The 18,596-nt window shown below is 46.9% G+C and overlaps 1 protein-coding gene across 3 annotated transcripts in view; it reads right to left on the bottom strand.

Annotated features, from left to right (window-relative positions):
• IQANK1 (IQ motif and ankyrin repeat containing 1) overlaps positions 1–18,596 on the bottom strand; it is a 47,412-nt gene that overhangs the window by 27,346 nt on the left and 1,470 nt on the right. For 2 of the 3 annotated variants that reach the window (XM_070748497.1, XM_070748499.1), the window contains exons 3-7: positions 16,989–17,069; positions 11,942–12,075; positions 11,147–11,311; positions 8,149–8,340; positions 3,381–3,506 (exon numbers count right to left, since the gene is read on the bottom strand). In XM_070748497.1, the coding sequence (XP_070604598.1) occupies positions 3,381–3,506; positions 8,149–8,340; positions 11,147–11,311; positions 11,942–12,075; positions 16,989–17,069 (698 nt within the window). The remainder of the gene's footprint in view (positions 1–3,380; positions 3,507–8,148; positions 8,341–11,146; positions 11,312–11,941; positions 12,076–16,988; positions 17,070–18,596) is intronic. The other variant, XM_070748500.1, reaches the window with a different exon arrangement.

The raw sequence follows: 18,596 nt of genomic DNA on the forward strand, positions 1-18,596 counted from the left end.
CTGGGATAAATTCAAACAAATATCAATCTGGAGGGCAGAAACAGAAACCCAATACAAAACAGACACACATAATAAGAAACTCCAAATACTAGAGGTACAGCAAAAACCCAGCCCTCCACAACAACTTATGACCAAAACAGTACATAACATATCAGACAAGATACTCACCACTACAGAAACCAATATTCTTTCAAAAGGATTTAATTTTGCAATAACTCCAAGACGAATACCAACTGAAAATATCATATGTGGAATTGAAACAACTTTACATAAAATCAACCCAGATACTGCTAACAAAATCAGACTCCAAGTCACTAATATTCTGTGCTCTAGTAAACCTCCAAAAAGCAACATACAGCAGGAAGAAAGAGAGGCACTTATCAATCTAAAGAAAAACCAGGATATAATAATTCTCCCAGCTGATAAAGGAAACTCCACTATAGTAATGAACACAGCAGAATACAAGGAAAAAATGACAAATCTACTAAAAAACCCAGCCTACAAACTCCTAAGCACAGATCCTACCACCTACCTAGAAAAAACCACCAAATCTAAAATCAAGGCCTCTCCCATCAGCGAAGAAATCCAGCAAAAAATCATCCCCAGAGAAAAATCTTCCATATGTCCAAAACTCTATGGCCTTCCAAAAATACACAAAGAAGGAATACCTCTCAGGCCAATAGTCAGTTCTATAGGCTCCCCTCTACAAAACCTTGCCAAATTTTTAGCCAAATACCTTCAACCATATACAGAAACTATTACCTCATATGTTCAAAATTCATCCCACTTTATACAAATAATTAAAAAACAAAACCTACAACCCGATGACCTACTTGTAAGTTTCGATGTCGTGTCCCTGTTCACACAAATACCTATTACAGAAGCCTTGACAGCTATCCAAGACAAACACAAACCCCCCAAATATATCCTAGACCTTACCAACCACTGCCTGACCAATACATACTTCATCTATAATGAACAAAGATATAAACAAATAGAGGGAGCCCCCATGGGATCACCTCTATCACCTGTCATAGCCAACCTCTATATGGAATATTTCGAAAATAATGCTTTAGAGCAAGCCAAATACAAACCCAAACTTTGGCTGAGATATGTTGATGATACCTTTGTAATTTGGCCACATGGTAAAGAAAAACTAGACAATTTCCTCACTCATCTCAACAGCCTACACCCCAAAATACAGTTTACTATGGAAACAGAAATCAATGATCAACTTCCCTTTCTAGATGTACTGGTCTATAAAAAACCCAATGGCAGCCTAGGACATACTATCTACCAAAAGAAAACCCATACCAACCGTTATCTAAATGCACACTCACACCACCACCCCGCACAAATCACCTCAGTGGCCAAAACTCTCATCACCAGAACCAAACGCTTAGCTGACCATGAGCACTTAAAAACTGAATTGAACAAACTCAAAGATGTACTAATTTCTAATGGATTCAAAGAGAAAACAATAACAAACCTAATCAATAAAGAGACACCCCCCAAAAAACAAGATCAAGAACAGGACAATGGCACCACCATCCTTCCTTACATCAAAGGCACCACGGATAAAATTAGTAAAATTCTACAAAAACATAACATCAAAACCTCATTTTGCACTAACCAAAAAATATCTAATATCCTAAGGAGCCCCAAAGATAAAATCCAATTAGAATACCAAGGTATCTATGAAATCCCTTGCAAAACATGTGCAGCCACATACATTGGACAAACTAACCGAAGAGTGAGCCAGCGCATGGCAGAACATATGAATGCAGTCAAGAAACAGGAGAAGACCTCCTCCCTTGTCCAGCACATTAAAAAAACAGGGCACGAAATTGACTTTGAAAAAACTAAATTACTCCACAAAACAGAGAATTTATATAAAAGAATCTCTCTAGAAGCTATTGAAATTGAAAAGAGGTCCTTTTGTTTAAATAAAAGGGATGATACCTCGCGCCTGCCAGAGATTTGGAAACCAGCCTTAAACAAAATAAACACTTCATTATAATCAATATGTCAATCCTTTAATTATTATGATTTTAGAATTTTATATTTGGAAATCAGACTTAAACAAAACACTTCATAATCTTCATGCCATTCCTTCTATAACCATGATTACACCAACCAATCAGATCACGGAAGCATAGTCACCCAATCTATTTGCTACATTCAAAGCAAATCTCCACCCCCACACTACATGCTAAGAAGAAATGTCAGTTGCTAATATTCATTTGCAAAAACACAAAGATTGGAACTCCAGCCTGATGATGGTGAATGTGATTTCACCGAAACGTCGCATAGACATGCAAAACATTACACAGGGCAAAACCCGAACTCAGAACAATCTACATACATATACCCGTGAAAATTTACAAAAACAAATATATATATATATATATATATATATATATATATATATATATATATATATATTTTCTCTCATTTTTTGTAAATTATATAAGTTATATAGAAATTTTAAAGTTAGCTATAACCTGGCTAAAGAGAATATACACAGTTCAGATCATTATACAGTCTTGCTGTGCACTTGTCCATATTTTATTACGTTTATTCCAATTGATGTATTGTTTTGTTTTGTTTTTTCTGTTTTTTTCCTGTTTTTGTTAGTATGATTATTGTCTTTGTATTGTTTTATGTATTTACATTTGTAAATAAAAATTTATATATTTTTTTAAAAAAAGATAAAAGACTGGACTTCACTTAGAAATAAAAAATATTGGTGTTAGAAGGACATGATTTACAAATAGGATGGTACACCTTTATATGGTATGAGAAGAAGAAAATACAGTTACTTCTAGAGACATATTTTAAGGAACTCGTTAGTGGCAATTTGGAAAAGGTGAAAGTGAAACACTACTCAAAAGTACCATTTTGGATTTCGACAATAGAAGTATTTATGTACCCCAACAAATTAGATTGGACTAATATTTTAAGATATAAAGATATAATGACACAGTCATTGAAGTTAAAATCATTTTAAGACTTAGAAAAACAATGTTTTATCAGTTTTTAGAATTTTTAGATGAGAAAGAGATATAAGCGCCTCCATTGAATGATTAATAAGAAAAAGAACTTTTTTTGTATATGTTTGATTATAAACATTGTGGTAGTTTCGTGGTTATGCATTGTTTTTATTCTATGGTGGAGAAAAATGAAAACTTTATACCCAAAAGGTGATCACCTTTCCATTACTCTGGCTTACTACTTTTTATGCTTCGCATAACATGCTTACCTGTAAAGAATCAGCCAATGGGGCCTTTTCATGCAAGGCAGCTGCACCCCCAGGGTTACAGCAGGGAGGAGGAGGAGGAGGAGGAGGAGTTCCTTGAGGGCAAGAAGTCGAGGCATACCTGCTCCGGTGTGTTGCCATCATCGGCATAGAGTCGAGGGTCAGCCCCGTGCTGGAGAAGCAGTTCCACTGCTGCTAAGTGTCCCCCGAAGGCTGCTCGGTACAAAGGAGTCCGATTAAAGGCACCCTAAGGAGGGAGGGAGGGAAGGGAGGGAGGGAGGGAAGGAGGGAGGGAGGGAGGAATCACTTGTTAGGTGAACTGTACTGGGTGAGATGTAGTACCAAAGGGGGCATCCTGAGGCTACCTGGGTGCCAAGTCAGGTAGGAGTTAATGCTATCTTCCTGAGCTATACCTGGAAAATCTCTGGTATCCAATAGGTGGGTTCTGCTCCCAGGGCAACTTCTGAATGATTATCAAGGGTGACCCACGTAAACCAAATCCACCCCACTACGTGAGGCCTCTCTCTGGCATAGGCCTCCTGCCACTGGAACAGCCCTGAGTGTTGCACCAGCTGAGCTGGGACAGACCTTTCTGGCTGGATAGAAGGTCACATGCCTGCTCATTCAGGGGGGGCCTAGCCTTGTCTCTAGAATGAAGTGAAAGCCCGCTTTTGGAAGGGGGCAGGGAGACCCACACCTTCTTCTTCCTGCTGGGATGCAGGTTTGGCTTGCATTTTTGCCCCCTTTCCAACCTCTCGCAGCTCCCAAGCCTGAGGTAGGGTTGCGGTGTCATCTCCAACAATTATTGGCATGCTGCTGAACCCTCTCCCTGAACTGATCCATGACGTCTCTGAGCGATTTCCGTACCTGCTCAAAAGGGTGGAGGAGCCAAACGGCCACGACTATAGAGAAGCCGGAAATAGACCACAGCGGCTGCTTGTGAGTGGAGGCACACAGCGAGAGCATGGACTAGCAAAAGTGCCTCATTGACATTCTTCTTGTTCAAGATGGAGCTTGGATCAGATGAGATGTGGTGTTTATTAGGGTTATGGTGTATTTTTGCTTTCCCTTCGAAATTGTCCCTTTTGCCTATGAGGAAGTGACGTGTCATCTTGGGGTTGTTGTGTGGCTGTTGTGTGGCTTTGGGAGCTGGTTTTCCATCTTGGAATTGCGATTTGGGATTTGGGAAGTAAATGCAATGTGAAGATTTGAAGAAGATTTGAATAACATCTTCACGGAGAGGAATGGGAAAGATCTGCAGAGCAACTAAGCAAGAACCTTTTCTGACTTTTCTAGCCTTTCTAACAGAATAAGTCCACATAGACTTTTGAGATACACACGGAGAAGGTCTGGAGCAGGACATGGAAATTTTACATTTAATTTAATTTTTACAGTATCATCTTAAGCAAAGAAGAAGAAAAGACCCTATTTTTAGAAGAAAGGAATCTATTAGAATCATGGGCATATTACTTGATAAGAGGCATTATATTCTTAAATGTTTAACTATATTAAAATTATTGAATTTATTAACAGGCTTATTATATATGGGAAAAAACTATCGATATGCAATTTACTTGATAATAATATGGATTTGATAGTATTAACACCAGGAGGGAAAAGGGTCGTTATGCACAGCCTAAAAAAAGGGTTTTTTAAAATAATTTTAGAGGGGATGTATTTTGTTTTTGAGGAAAGGGGAATTATTTAATAAGTAAAAAGCTTTCTGTGTGTTATATGTTACTAGTTATAATGAGGCTTTGACAGACTCTTTGTATTTGTTTCTTTTTATAAAATATTTTATTAGACCTTTTTCTTAATTTTTTTTTTACTATTTGGGAAAACTTAAATTTAAATCTAGAACTTTGGATATAAAAGAAACACATGTTTATATGGAAATACATGATCTGAATGGAGAAGAGGAGTGAAGTATGCTAAGCGATGGCAAGAATATAAGAAAATGATCTTAAACTTTAGGAACAGCTAATTGATTCTATAAGATTTTTATAAGATATAAGATATAACGTGCATGAAATAAGTATTAAAAATGAATTAAGAATGGAATGAATTTATCTAGATAAAAATGAACTGATTCATGGAATAAGTTATTTTCTAAGGATTTTTTAATATATATACAAAGCAATTTTAAAAGTTTGCAAAAATTGAAAATGCTTCATGGAGAAAAATTTAATATTTGGGAAAATTAAAATTAAATCTAGAACTTAGGATTTATCAGAATCACATGTGTGTATGGAAATATATGGATTTGATGGCAAGAATATAAGAAACAGGTGTTGAAAATGGAATTAATAATGAAATAATGGAATGAATTTACTTTGATAAGAAATGAACTGATCTTTGGTTTAAGCTGTCTTGTAATGAAAATATGTTACTTACTTTATTGATTTAAAACTATCCAAAATATGGATCGAAGAAGGGGAAGCTTTTCCTATTACCTATTGGGATCAATTTAAACAGAATGGGACATGAGAATTCCGCTGGGTTTGCAGCGATAAAGTTAGAGTAGGGCCTAAAAAATTTAGCTGGACATACAGCGCTATACTTATAATTAGATCCCGGTTGGATGTTGGAGGGCTTTCTTCCTTCCCTTTAAAATTTTTTTATGAACAATGATGGATAAAATAACCTTAGATATTTAAATTTCAGACAATCTGGATCACAAATTAGGAAGAGCATATTATTAATTTTTGAAAGGTTATAAGTTGGGTCAGGATAAGGGAAGGGGAATTTTATTTTTTATTCACTGGGACCAACAACTTAGACGAGGGCATGAGATTCTGCTGGACATGCAGCTTTATATATAAAAGTTGACCCCAGTGGGTTATCAAGGAAATCTTTCTTTCCTTTCCTTTGTTTGGGTTGGAGGATTCTGTTGGGTATGTTCTTTTTTATAAAGCAATTTTAAAACTTTGCAACTTTCTTTTTTTTGGTTTGCGTTTTTTTTCCCTTTTTTTCCTTCTAGCTTTCTTTTTTTATCCTGCTGCATCTTTACACCTATATTTATCTTTTCTATTTAGCGTAATTTTCTATTCTCTGTCTTACGTTTTTTTATTTCTTAATTTCTTTAGAGACTTAACTTCATTTTATTTTTTATAGATTTAATTTTATTTTGATTCTATCCTTTTCATTTTTAATTTTTTATATAAAGCAATTAGTAATTAGGTTGGTAATTGGATTAATTAGGCAATATTTGGTGATATTATTGGGTTTATTTTTTCCCCTCGGACTACGCTTCTGTATGAATTTTTCAAAAGTTTTTTTAAGGGTATTTTATTAATAGGTGTTAACTATTTGTAAAGGGTATTGATTATATATGAAAATTGATATGGAAGCAATTAGGAGAGATTTGAAACATTTCAGCCTATTCAATGTGAGATACTAGAATTCGGAACAGCTTAAATGCAGTCTTAGCTAATAGTATATTTCTATAGCATTAAAAAATTGGGCAGCTATTTTTATTCAGATGTCAAAAGTGAAGGTGGTAGCATTGTATTCTGTAACTTCCTGAAATTGATTTATTGTAAAACAATTTGATGTTGTTGTTATAATTTTTATTGTACTGTGATTGGAGAGAAAAAAAATAAAAAAAATTCTTTGCCATTTAAGTTAGGCAGGGTCTTACCTGGAAGAGAATGTGTGTGTGTGTGTGTGTGTGTTGTGCGTGCGTGTTAGAAACCCAAGTGCAAGGACTACACAGAACCGGCAGCACAGCTCAGAGCTGCTTTATTTGCTCTTGTCCTCGGGAGAAGCAGGGGAGACAGTGGGGGGGGCGGAGTGGGGGGCACCTGCTGCCAAGGGCTCTGGGTCCTGAAAGCTCCTGCAGGCGCCCCCATGTCCCCCCCCCAATCTTATTTATTTATTTATTTATTCATTTATTCATTTATTGGATTTGTATGCCGCCCCTCTCCGTAGACTCGGGGCGGCTAACAACAGTAATAAAACAGCATATAATAATAATCCAATACTAAAATGGGTTAAAAACCCATTATTATAAAAACCAAACATACATACAGATATACAGTACCATGCATAAAATTGTAAAGGCCTAGGGGGAAAGATTATCTCAATTCCCCCATGCCTGGCGGCAGAGGTGGGTTTTAAGGAGCTTACGAAAGGCAAGGAGGGTGGGGGCAATTCTAATCTCTGGGGGGAGCTGGTTCCAGAGGGTCGGGGCCGCCACAGAGAAGGCTCTTCCCCTGGGTCCCGCCAAGCGACATTGTTTAGTCGACGGGACCCGGAGAAGACCCACTCTGTGGGACCTATCTGGTCGCTGGGATTCGTGCAGCAGAAGGCGGTCCCTGAGATAATCTGGTCCGATGCCATGAAGGGCTTTATAGGTCATAACCAACACTTTGAATTGTGATCGGAAACTGATCGGCAACCAATGCAGACTGCGGAGTGTTGGTGTGACATGGGCATATTTAGGAAAGCCCATGATAGCTCTCGCAGCTGCATTATGCACGATCTGAAGTTTCCGAACACTTTTCAAAGGTAGCCCCATGTAGAGAGCATTACAGTAGTCGAGCCTCGAGGTGATGAGGGCATGAGTGACTGTGAGCAGTGACTCCCGGTCCAAATAGGGCCGCAACTGGCGCACCAGGTGAACCTGGGCAAACGCCCCCCTCGCCACAGCTGAAAGATGTTTCTCTAATGAGAGCTGTGGATCGAGGAGGACGCCCAAGTTGCGGACCCTCTCTGAGGGGGTCAATAATCCACCCCCAGGGAGAGTCCCTTTCTTCCTCACGCCCGAGGCCCTTTTCTCTTCCCAGAAGCAGCCCCTCCCCCTCTAACACCGAGGTCACAGACCCCCCCAGGGGAGGCACTGCCCCTCCCCCTCCCCATCCCATGCCCCTCCCCCTCCCCCACCTCACCCTGCTGTTGGGGTGGCCTCCATTTTCTATCAGCATCTGGATGGCTTCGGGGTGGCCCCCTCCAGAGGCCTCGGAGAGCGGGGTGTTGCCGTTGGCGTCGGTGCAGTCCACCATGTTGAGGAGATGCTGCAGCCGGACGGCCCTCCCCTTCTCATCTGTCCCCATGCCAGTCTTGGTGTCCAGATCCGCCACCTGGAAAGGGCAAGCAGGCGGGTTGGTCCCAGAGGAGAACACTGACCGCTCTGCACCGCAAGGCGCGGTGGAGTCTTGGCCCCGGCTGATTTATTTATTTATTTATTACTTAGATTTGTATGCCGCCCCTCTCCGCACCCAACTCCCCCACCCAGCCCCCCTCACGGGGGCACTGTCACACCAGTGGAAGGCTCCCTCCCCCCCACGTCTCTGTCCCCAAGAATCCCCAGTGCTCCACGAGTCCTCTGCGCCAGCAATCCTGGCATGGGCCCCACCACCAACACACGCACACAGAAAGATAGTGCCCGGGGGAGCCTGGCACCAGTGAGCGGGGAGCCCCCATGTGACAGTGGCCTTGTGAAGGAGACCCCGGTGTGAGGGGTGAGACTCAGGAGAGGAGGCAGGCTCTCTTAACGTTTGAACCAGCGTTCTAATTCCAAACACCCAACTGGGGTGATCCGGGGCGTGGCACAAAAGCAAGAGAGCCAGTACTTCATTGTCCCCCAACTTTGCCCCCAATGTCCCTGTAGCAGCAGAAACCTGTAGCAGTTTCTGGCCACCCATAATAAAGTCCAAACACTGCAAGCAGAATAACTGCAATCGGTCACTCCAGCAGGGCAAGATAATGGCTCACGGACACAATTCCAGAAAGACCAGCGCAGAGACGCACGGTGGCGGTACTTAAACACTCGGGAGGAATGCCAGGAATGCAGGCCACAACTCTCGACACTATATGAGTTCAGCGTTTGTTCCCAGCCAAGGCCCCTCCCAACTGCCTCTCCTTTGAGCTCCATCCCCAGGTGGGCCTTGTGGAGGGGATTGGGGCCTTTTCCTTCCTCGTAAGAGGATATTGTAGTGCCATTGCTAAATTCTTTGAGCCTGTTGGATGGAGTAAGCTAGAACAGGAATATAAGGTACCCTGGTCAAGACCACACCTAGAGTCCTGCATTCAATTTTGGGCTCCACGCTACAAAAAGGACATTGAAACTCTAGAGAAAGTGCAGAAGGATGAAGGGACTGGAAACCAAGATGTGCGAGGGGAGGTTGCAGGAACTGGGCATGGATGGTCTAGTGAAGAGGAGGGTCAGGGGGGACATGATAGCAATCTTCAAATACTTGAGGGGCCGCCACAGTGAGGAGGGGTCAACACCAGGGGACCAGACCAGGAGCAACAGATGGAAGCTGACCAAGGAGAGATTCAACCTGGACATAAGGAACAACTTTCTGACGGCGAGAGCGATCAACCGGTGGAACGGCCTGCCTGCGGAAGTCGTGAATGCCCCAATACTGGAGACCCTCAAGAAGAGACTGGACCGCCATATATCTGGGGTGGTATAGGGCAGTGGTGGCGAACCTATGGCATGGGCACCACAGGTGGCACGTGGAACTATATCTGCTGGCACACGAGCCATTGTCCTAGCCCAGCTCCAATGTGAATCTGCATGCTGACCAGCGGATTTTGGGCTTGCCTGAAGCTCTGGGATGGTATTTTCAGTTCCGGAAAGTCTACAGGGGGGGGATAGGGGAGGGCATTTTTGCCTCTGGGGCCGGGGGGGGGGGGGATTGTCTGTTTTAGGCCTCCTGACAGCCTCCAGGAGGGCAGGGGAGCATTTCGCAGTGCTCAGGCAGTGAGTTATGTGTGTAGTAGCCCATGGACATGTGCTTTCGGCCCCCGAGGGAAAAAAAGATATGCCATCGTTTGCACCAGCAGGAGGCTGGACTAGAAGACCCACGGGGTCCCTTCCAACACAAGCGATAAATGAAATAAAACAAAGGTAGTGTTATTGTTGAGGCTCCAATGTTTCCTAATGGTCCTGGTAAGAGTAGAACTGACGATAGGACAGTGGGAGAATCCTCCGTCCAGGAATCATCAACACGCAGTCCTGCGGATGACATAGGAGATACTCCAGCCACTTGTACCGAACTGCCCAGGAGGTCGAGGAGGGAGAGACGTCCACCTTTCATAAATATGAGCCAGTTTGTTTATTTATGTGTTTATTAGAGTTGAAAGGGACCCTGCAGGCCATCAAGTCCAACCTCTTGCTCAGCAGGAAATCCTACAGCACCCCAGCCAGATGGCAGCCCAACCCCCTCCTGAAAATGTCCAGAGTTGGGGCATTCACAGCCTCTGCTGACAGGCCGTTCCACCTGATAGATGTCAAGCAGGCATTGAATGCCAGGTTAATGTGGAACCGTCTAACTAAAACGAAATTAAGCTGTTTCCGACAAAGGTGGACCAGGTAGCTTGGCAGGAAGCGATGGATAAGGAGTTAAATCTTTAAAGGCTCTTGAGGCACATGAGGCTTATTGCTTGAAAGTACGTCAAAAACAGGCAAGGGGCACACACACACACACACACACACACTCACACACGGAAGGGGAGGGGGAGAAAACAGGCAAGGGGAGGGGGAGAAAACAGGCATGGCGAGCACACACACACACACACACACACACGGAAGGGGAGGGGGAGAAAACAGGCAAGGGGCACACACACACACACACACACTCACACACGGAAGGGGAGGGGGAGAAAACAGGCAAGGGGAGGGGGAGAAAACAGGCATGGCGAGCACACACACACACACACTCACACACGGAAGGGGAGGGGGAGAAAACAGGCAAGGGGAGGGGGAGAAAACAGGCAAGGGGAGGGGGAGAAAACAGGCATGGCGAGCACACACACACACACACACGGAAGGGGAGGGGGAGAAAACAGGCAAGGGGCATCATCCCCTGCTTCCAACCTGCTGCTGGTTGGGGTACAGAGCCAGCAGCAGGGCCCCCCACAAGCTCCTTTTTCTTTTACCTCCTTCAGAACGGCCTTCATCTCCTCCACGTCTCCTTCGAAGGCGGCCTCCAGCATCCGTCTCCTCCGCTGCTGCTCCTCTCGCTGCCTCCTCTTCTCTTCCTCTTCTTTCCTCCGCGCCCGCTCAGCCTCCTCCTGCTCCCTCCTCACCAGAGCGACAAAGGCCTGCGGAGGGAAACCCCTTCAGGGCCAGGAGGTCAGGCTGCCCACAGGCCCGGCCCACACTGGGAGAGGGGGCAGCGCTCTTTCCTTTGTTGACTGGACCACCCCCACCCCCGGAGTCCCTGCTGCCCTTCACCCCACCGTTCAGCCTCCAGGCCCCACGTCCCCATGGCCAGAGAGCCTAGGCCCTCTTTCGCTGCATCGCGGCAACTGGGACTGGGTGCTGGGTCTCACCAGGCGAAGGGGACCAGAACCAAAAGCCTTTGGGTGATTTCTCTGCTCTCCCTCTGTTGGTGCATCCCAGGGCCACGTTGGTGGTGGGGGGGGGCAGCTGCAGGACACCCCTGGCTGGGCCCACTTAACACCTAGATGCCTCTCACAGTTACACCTGTTCAGCCAGGTGCCTCCTATTCTCTACCTGTGCATTTGGTTTTTCTGGCTTAAATGTAAAACATGACTTTTCTTGCTATTGAATTGGACAGGGCAGAGGGTCCAATAAAATTTGCCTCCCTAGCCCACAAAGATGGCTGCGGTTCAGCACCCACCCCCCTCTGTCATGTAGCTCCCCCCCACCTCCAATTCTGCCATCTGCCAGCCAGCACTTGCGAAAGAACGGGTTCTCCTGCCCCTCACCTCCTTTTGGAGACGCTCCATTAGCTCCTCATATTCCCGTCGCTCCTTCAGCCTTCGCTCCTTCTCCCGGCAGGCCAGGATCCTACGGAAGGCGCACTGCAGAGTGATCGCGGCTTTTGCCTCACGACTCAGGCCTGGAGGGGAGAGGCAGAAAGGAGGACCCCAGGGCCATCGAGGGAGGTCCCTGGCTGGGGGCCCTCGCTAGCCCTCGTTTCCTCCACGGAAGGTTAGGGAAGGGGGCTGGCTTCAGGGAATGGGCTGAACTGGGCGCCTGAAAGTCAGCCTTCGGATCCAGAGGGTCCTCACTGGGGGGCTCACTGGGTGTCCCAAGGCCAGGCACCCCTGCCCCACACTTATGGGCAAGGAGTACAGAGATCCAGGTCCACGATGCGCTCTCAGCCAATACTGGCCTTGGGGTTCCCTCCCTAGCCTCAAATGCAGCCTGGCCAGAGGACAGGGCCTGGGCCTTGGCGAGTCACATCTGGGGTTGCCCTGGGTGGGTTCTGCCAAGGGGGCCTCGCAGTTGGGGCACAACCCCTGCCCTGCCCCTCCCCAGCTCGGCAGCAGGTAAAGAGGCCTTCCGGAGGTGTCTTCTAAAAACAAGACCCTCTTTGCCAGCCAGTGGTTTTCAGAAACATGGCTATGTTCGTGTTTGTTTGTTTATTAGCTTTATATTAATTCTTTTTCAATTAATTATTTTTAACTAATTTATTGTGGGGCTTTTAAGGATGGATGAATGGGAAGGGTGGAATGGTGGGAATGATAGATATGAAATGAATGGATGGGGGCAGGGTCAAGGTTGGAAGATTGGGGTGGGAGGGTTGATTTGTATGAAATCAATGAGTGGGGTGAATGGGATGATATGTATTTGAATGATGGGAACAGTATGAAGGGAGAATTTAGCCCACCTGGCGATGGAGAGGCAGGAGGGAAGGGGGCACCGATCTCTGGGGTGGCAGAGGGCCAGAATATCCCGGTCTTGCTGGGGAGAGGTAGATATGGCGGGAGTCACGGGACTAGCCATTCTGGAGGAAGAAGAGATTGCTGCTTTAAAGCGATCCCTTATTCTGGTCCCATGAGCTCAACCCAGGGCACTGGTGACGAGTGTAATTGGGGCCCTGGGCTCAAGCTGCTGCTACTCAATGCCAGGTCGGTGGTAAATAAAGCTCTCCTCATCCGGGATTTGATCCTGGATGAGGAGGCCGAACTGGCATGTGTGACTGAAACCAGGCTGGGCCCAGAGGGAGGAGTTCCTCTCGGAAATTTGCCCAGCCGGGTTTCAGGTATCACATCAGCCTCGACCCCAGGGAAGGGGGGGGAGGAGTGGCTATTATAGCCAAGGAGAACCTCTGCCTACGTAGACTCATTGCTCCTGAGATTGCGGGTTGTCAGTCCCTCCTGGTGAAGTTGGACTTAGGGGTTCAGCCATGGACCTGACTCAAGTAGTACAGGGTCCGACTCATGAGGGTGGGGCACGTACCCGACATTTATTATTTATTTATTATTTGGATTTGTATGCCGCCCCTCTCGGAAGACTCGGGGCGGCTCACAACAAGTGAAAAACAATCCAATACAATCCAATTAATTAAAATATTATAAGTTTAAGAAAATCCCCTATACTAACATACACACATACAGGCATACCATATATAACTTCAACGTGCCCAGGGGGAGATGTTTAGTTTCCCCATGCCTGACGGCAAAGGTGGGTTTTGAGGAGTTTACGGAAGGCAGGAAGAGTAGGGGCAGTTCTGATCTCCGGGGGGAGTTGGTTCCAGAGGGCCGGTGCCGCCACAGAGAAGGCTCTCCCCCTGGGGCCCGCCAACCGGCATTGTTTAGTTGACGGGACCCGGAGGAGGCCCACTCTGTGGGACCGAATCGGTCGCTGGGATTCGTGCGGCAGAAGGCGGTCTCGGAGATATTCTGGTCCAGTGCCATGAAGGGCTTTAAAGATCATAACCAACACTTTGAATTGTGACCGGAAACTGATCGGCAGCCAATGCAGACTGCGGAGTGATGGTGAAACATGGGCATACCTGGGTAGGCCCATGACTGCTCTCGCAGCTGCATTCTGCACGATCTGAAGTTTCCGAACACTTTTCAAAGGTAGCCCCATGTAGAGAGCATTACAGTAGTCGAACCTCGAGGTGATGAGGGCATGAGTGACTGTGAGCAATGAGTCCCGGTCCAGATAGGGCCGCAACTGGTGCACCAGGCGAACCTGGGCAAACACCCCCCTCGCCACAGCTGAAAGGTGGTTCTCTAATGTGAGCTGTGGATCGAGGAGGACGCCCAAGTTGCGGACCCTCTCTGAGGGGGTCAATGATTCCCCCCCCAGGGTGATGGACGGACAGATGGGATTGTCTTTGGGAGGCATAACCCACAGCCACTCCGTCTTATCCGGGTTGAGCTTGAGTCTGTTGACACCCATCCAGGCCCCAACAGCCTCCAGGCACCGGCACATCACTTCCACCGCTTTGTTGACTGGGCATGGGGTGGAGATGTAAAGCTGGGTATCATCGGCATATTGATGATACCTCACCCCATGTCCTTGGATGATCTCACCCAACTGAGCAACTGAGCAATGGTCTGAAACTAAGGGGCTTAGAAGTGTTGCCTTTGTCATGGTCAGACCATTTTCTATTGCAGCTTGACTTCCTGGCTCCAATCCTTCCCCGCATCTTGCCTCCTTGAGTGCCACTTTGTAAGTCTTAATATGAGCTCTTACAAGTGTTTGGTCGGATTCAGATTTACTCTTCCTACATCGCTTCTCTAGACGTCTCTTCTGGCATTTCAACTCCTGGAGCTCCTCGTTGAACCATGGAGCTCTACAGGGTCTAGTGCCACAAAGAGGTCACAACAGTGCAATTCAGTCAAGAGCCTCCGCTGCAGCCCTATTCCAGACCACAGCAAGAGACTCTGCCGAGCTGTGGACGAGTGAATCTGTTAAAACCCCAAGCGCCCTCTGAAAGCCCTCTGGATCCATCAGGTGTCTGGGGCAGAACCATTTAATCGGTTCCACCTCCCTGCGGGGGAGGATTGGAGCCAGGAAATCAAGCTGCAGTAAAAAATGGTCTGACCATGACAAAGGCAACACTTCTAAGCCCCTTAGTCTCAGACCATTGCTCAGTTGCTCAGAGAGGAATACCATGTCAGGTGCGTGCCCCCCCCTTGTGAGTTGGACCCTGTACTACTTGAGTCAGGTCCATGGCTTTCATGGTGGCCATGAACTCCTGCGCTAGCCCAGAGGTTTTGCCGAGCGACGGTAAGTTAAAGTCCCCCAAGACAATAAGTCTGGAGAACCACACCGCCAGCCCGGCTACCTCCTCAAGCAGCACAGGCAGGCCTATTGACACACAGCTGGGAGGCAGGTACTTGATTAACAAGCCCACCTGAACCCCTAAGTCCAACTTCACCAGGAGGGACCCACAACCCACAATCTCTGGAGCAGTGAGTCTACGCAGCCAAAAACTCTCCCTGGTTATTATAGCCACTCCCCCCCCTTCCATGGGGTCGAGGCTGATGCCATACCCGAAACCCGGCTGGGCAAATTTCAGAGAGAGGAACTTCTCCCTCTGGGCCCAGCCAGGTTTCAGTCACACATGCCAGGTCGTCCTCCTCATCCAGGATCAATTCCCGGATGAGGAGAGCTTTATTTACCACCGACCTGGCATTGAGTAGCAGTAGCCTGTGCCCATGGCCAGAATTACACTCATCACCAGTACTCTGGGTTGAGCTCACGGAGCTGGAAGAGGGGATTGCTATTAAACAGTGATCCCTCCTTCCTATGGAACAGCTAGCTCCATGGCTCCCACCATATCTGCCTCTCCCCAGCAAGACCGGAATATTCTGACCCTCTCTCACCCCAGAGAAAGGTGCCCCCTCCCCTCCTGCCTCTCCAGCATCAGGTGTGCCAAACCTTTCATTCATACCGTATCCATTCACCTCATCCATACCATAATCCCACCCACCCATCCCATCCACCCCATCCATCCCACCTACCCCCATTCAATCCACCCCAATAATCATAAGCATCCATCATTAACCCCCCAATAATAATTAATTAAAATATAAGTTAATTAAAATACTAATAAAACAATCCCATTCATTCCACCACCCATAGGCATGTATAATTTACCCCCCTTAAGATTAACTAAAACATAAAACATAAAGACATAGAAGAAAAAATAGCATCGGAATGATTGATTAGCTGACAGATCCAAAAGAAAAGAAAAAGCAGCTGGTTTAGTTCTAAAAAGGTCCAATGCCAATGTTTAAATCTCAGAGTGCAATAATAGGATGGTCTTCTCAGTACTGGCCACTGCCACTGACCAGCACTCTGAAGTTTGCAGTTACAATCATCACTTCCTTGTGAAACCAATCTGGGCCCATCAGCGGCTGGTGATGAACCGGCTTAGAAAGTCTTGCCCTCCTACAAGGGGCTGCAGAAACTCTGGAGAAAGTCACGGCCATTAAGGACTGTGGTCTGGCCAGGAGAAGGTGCCAAAGACGGGCCCACCCACTCCCTGGGCGCACGTGGTACCCCGGGCTTGGAAGTAGAGGCCGGTGGCTACGGAAGGCTCCCAGGATTCTGGTCTCCGCAGGGAGGAGGCTCCACAACGCTCCCCTTCTGACGTTCTTGGATGGTCAGCAGGCCCATCCCGCCTGGCCTCACCGCACGGGCAGAAGCCCTGGAGGGAAAGGCGACCCCTCCCGGGGCACCCGAGCCATCCAGGGCTTCATAGGGAGCCTTTACAGGCACTTTGGGTCGGTGGTAAAACCTGGAAATATGCCCGTAACCACTGTAGCTCGTGGTGGGGTGACGTGGGCCGGGCACCTGGCTCTGGTTGCCGCCTGCGCCACCACATTCTGCTGCAGTTTCAGAAAATGTCTGAAAAATCTTCAAGGGCAGCCCCACTGCAGTTGTCTAACCTGGAGATTACGAGAGTGTGAGCTTTTAAAATATATATATATATATTTTGTCCGGATCTCATCCATTTCCATCTCCATATACGGATGGGACAGGGGCCAAGGCAAGACCACCTACCTGTGGGGTGGCTGCTGGGGGTCTCCTGGCGGTAGACAGTGTCGTCTGCTTGGGCTGCCTCTTTCCCACCTGTTTGGTGGTCTGGAAAGGTCGCGGGGGGAGAAAAAGTCCAAAGGTGAACTGGACGTCATCACCCGCCACTCTCACAAATAGAGTCCAGCCACCGGAGGCTCAGGGGGCCTTATAGGGTGTGTGTGTGTGGGTCTCTGTGCAGTCGTTCCCCAAACTCTCACATCTCCCCAAACTCTTCAGACTTCTTGATTGTTTCTTTGACAGGTTCATGGATGGCGAGTGTATCACAGGTGGCGATTGAAGCGGATGTCCAAGTGCTGCCTCTGTGTTGGTTGAGGCAGGCAGGGTTCCCCTGGGGTCCCCTTGATGGCTTCTCTTTCTGCTCAAGATCCCCAAAGGGGACAATTGGGGGGGCGCACTGGGGGACACAGAGCGCTGGACTCGAGGGGCTTTGGCCCCATTCAGCAGGGCTCTTACATTATGTTCTTAGGTTCTTTGTTATTGGACATCACTATAAATGGTCAGCCAGGTTACTAAATGGAACTTTAGGCTGCTAATAAAGATTATATTAATAAATAAAATAAAATCACACGCAGAAAAAATAACAAAACTGCCAAGAGGCGTCATTCCATCTTTAAGGTCTCGAGGGGGCCAGCAACTAGAGGCAGTTCTCAGCTTGCAACGAATCACTTATTGACCATTCAAAGTTACAGTGGCCGTGAAAGAACTGATCCACAACTGTTTTTCACATTGTGATCACCACAGCATCCACGTGGCCACGTGGCACAAGTGCAGGCTCTTGGCAACTGAGTCTGTCCCTTTTGCAACCTTGGCATCCTCCTCGATCCACAGCTCTCATTAGAGAAACATCTTTCAGCTGTGGCGAGGGGGGGGGGCGTTTGCCCAGGTTCGCCTGTTGCACCAGTTACGGCCCTATTTGTACCGGGAGTCACTGCTCACAGTCACTCATGCCCTCATCACCTTGAGGCTCGACTACTGTAATGCTCTCTACATGGGGCTACCTTTGAAGAGCGTTCAGAAACTTCAGATCGTGCAGAATGCAGCTGTGAGAGCAATCATGGGCTTCCCAAGGTATGCCCATGTTACACCAACACTCCGCAGTCTGCATTGGTTGCCGATCAGTTTCCGGTCACAATTCAAAGTGTTGGTTATGACCTATAAAGCCCTTCATGGCATCGGACCAGAATATCTCCAGGACCGCCTTCTGCCGCACGAATCCCAGCGACCAGTTAGGTCCCACAGAGTTGTTGGCCTTCTCCGGGTCCCGTCAACTAAACAATGTTGATTGGCGGGACCCAGGGGAAAAGCCTTCTATGTGGCGGTCCCGTCCCTCTGGAACCAACTCCTTCCAGAGATCAGATTTGCCCCCACCCTCCTCGCCTTTGTAAGCTCCTTAAAACCCACCTCTGTCATCAGGCATGGGGGAACTGAGATATCCTTTCCCCCTAGGCCTACACAATTTATACATGGTATGTTTGTGTGTGTGTGTGCTTGTTTGGTTTTTAATAAGGGTTTTTTTTTGGTTATTTTAAATATTAGATTTGTTATATGCTGTTTTTATTATTGTTGTTAGCC

Source organism: Erythrolamprus reginae, chromosome 3 (genome assembly GCF_031021105.1).
Source record: "Erythrolamprus reginae isolate rEryReg1 chromosome 3, rEryReg1.hap1, whole genome shotgun sequence".
Lineage (NCBI taxonomy): Eukaryota > Metazoa > Chordata > Lepidosauria > Squamata > Dipsadidae > Erythrolamprus > Erythrolamprus reginae.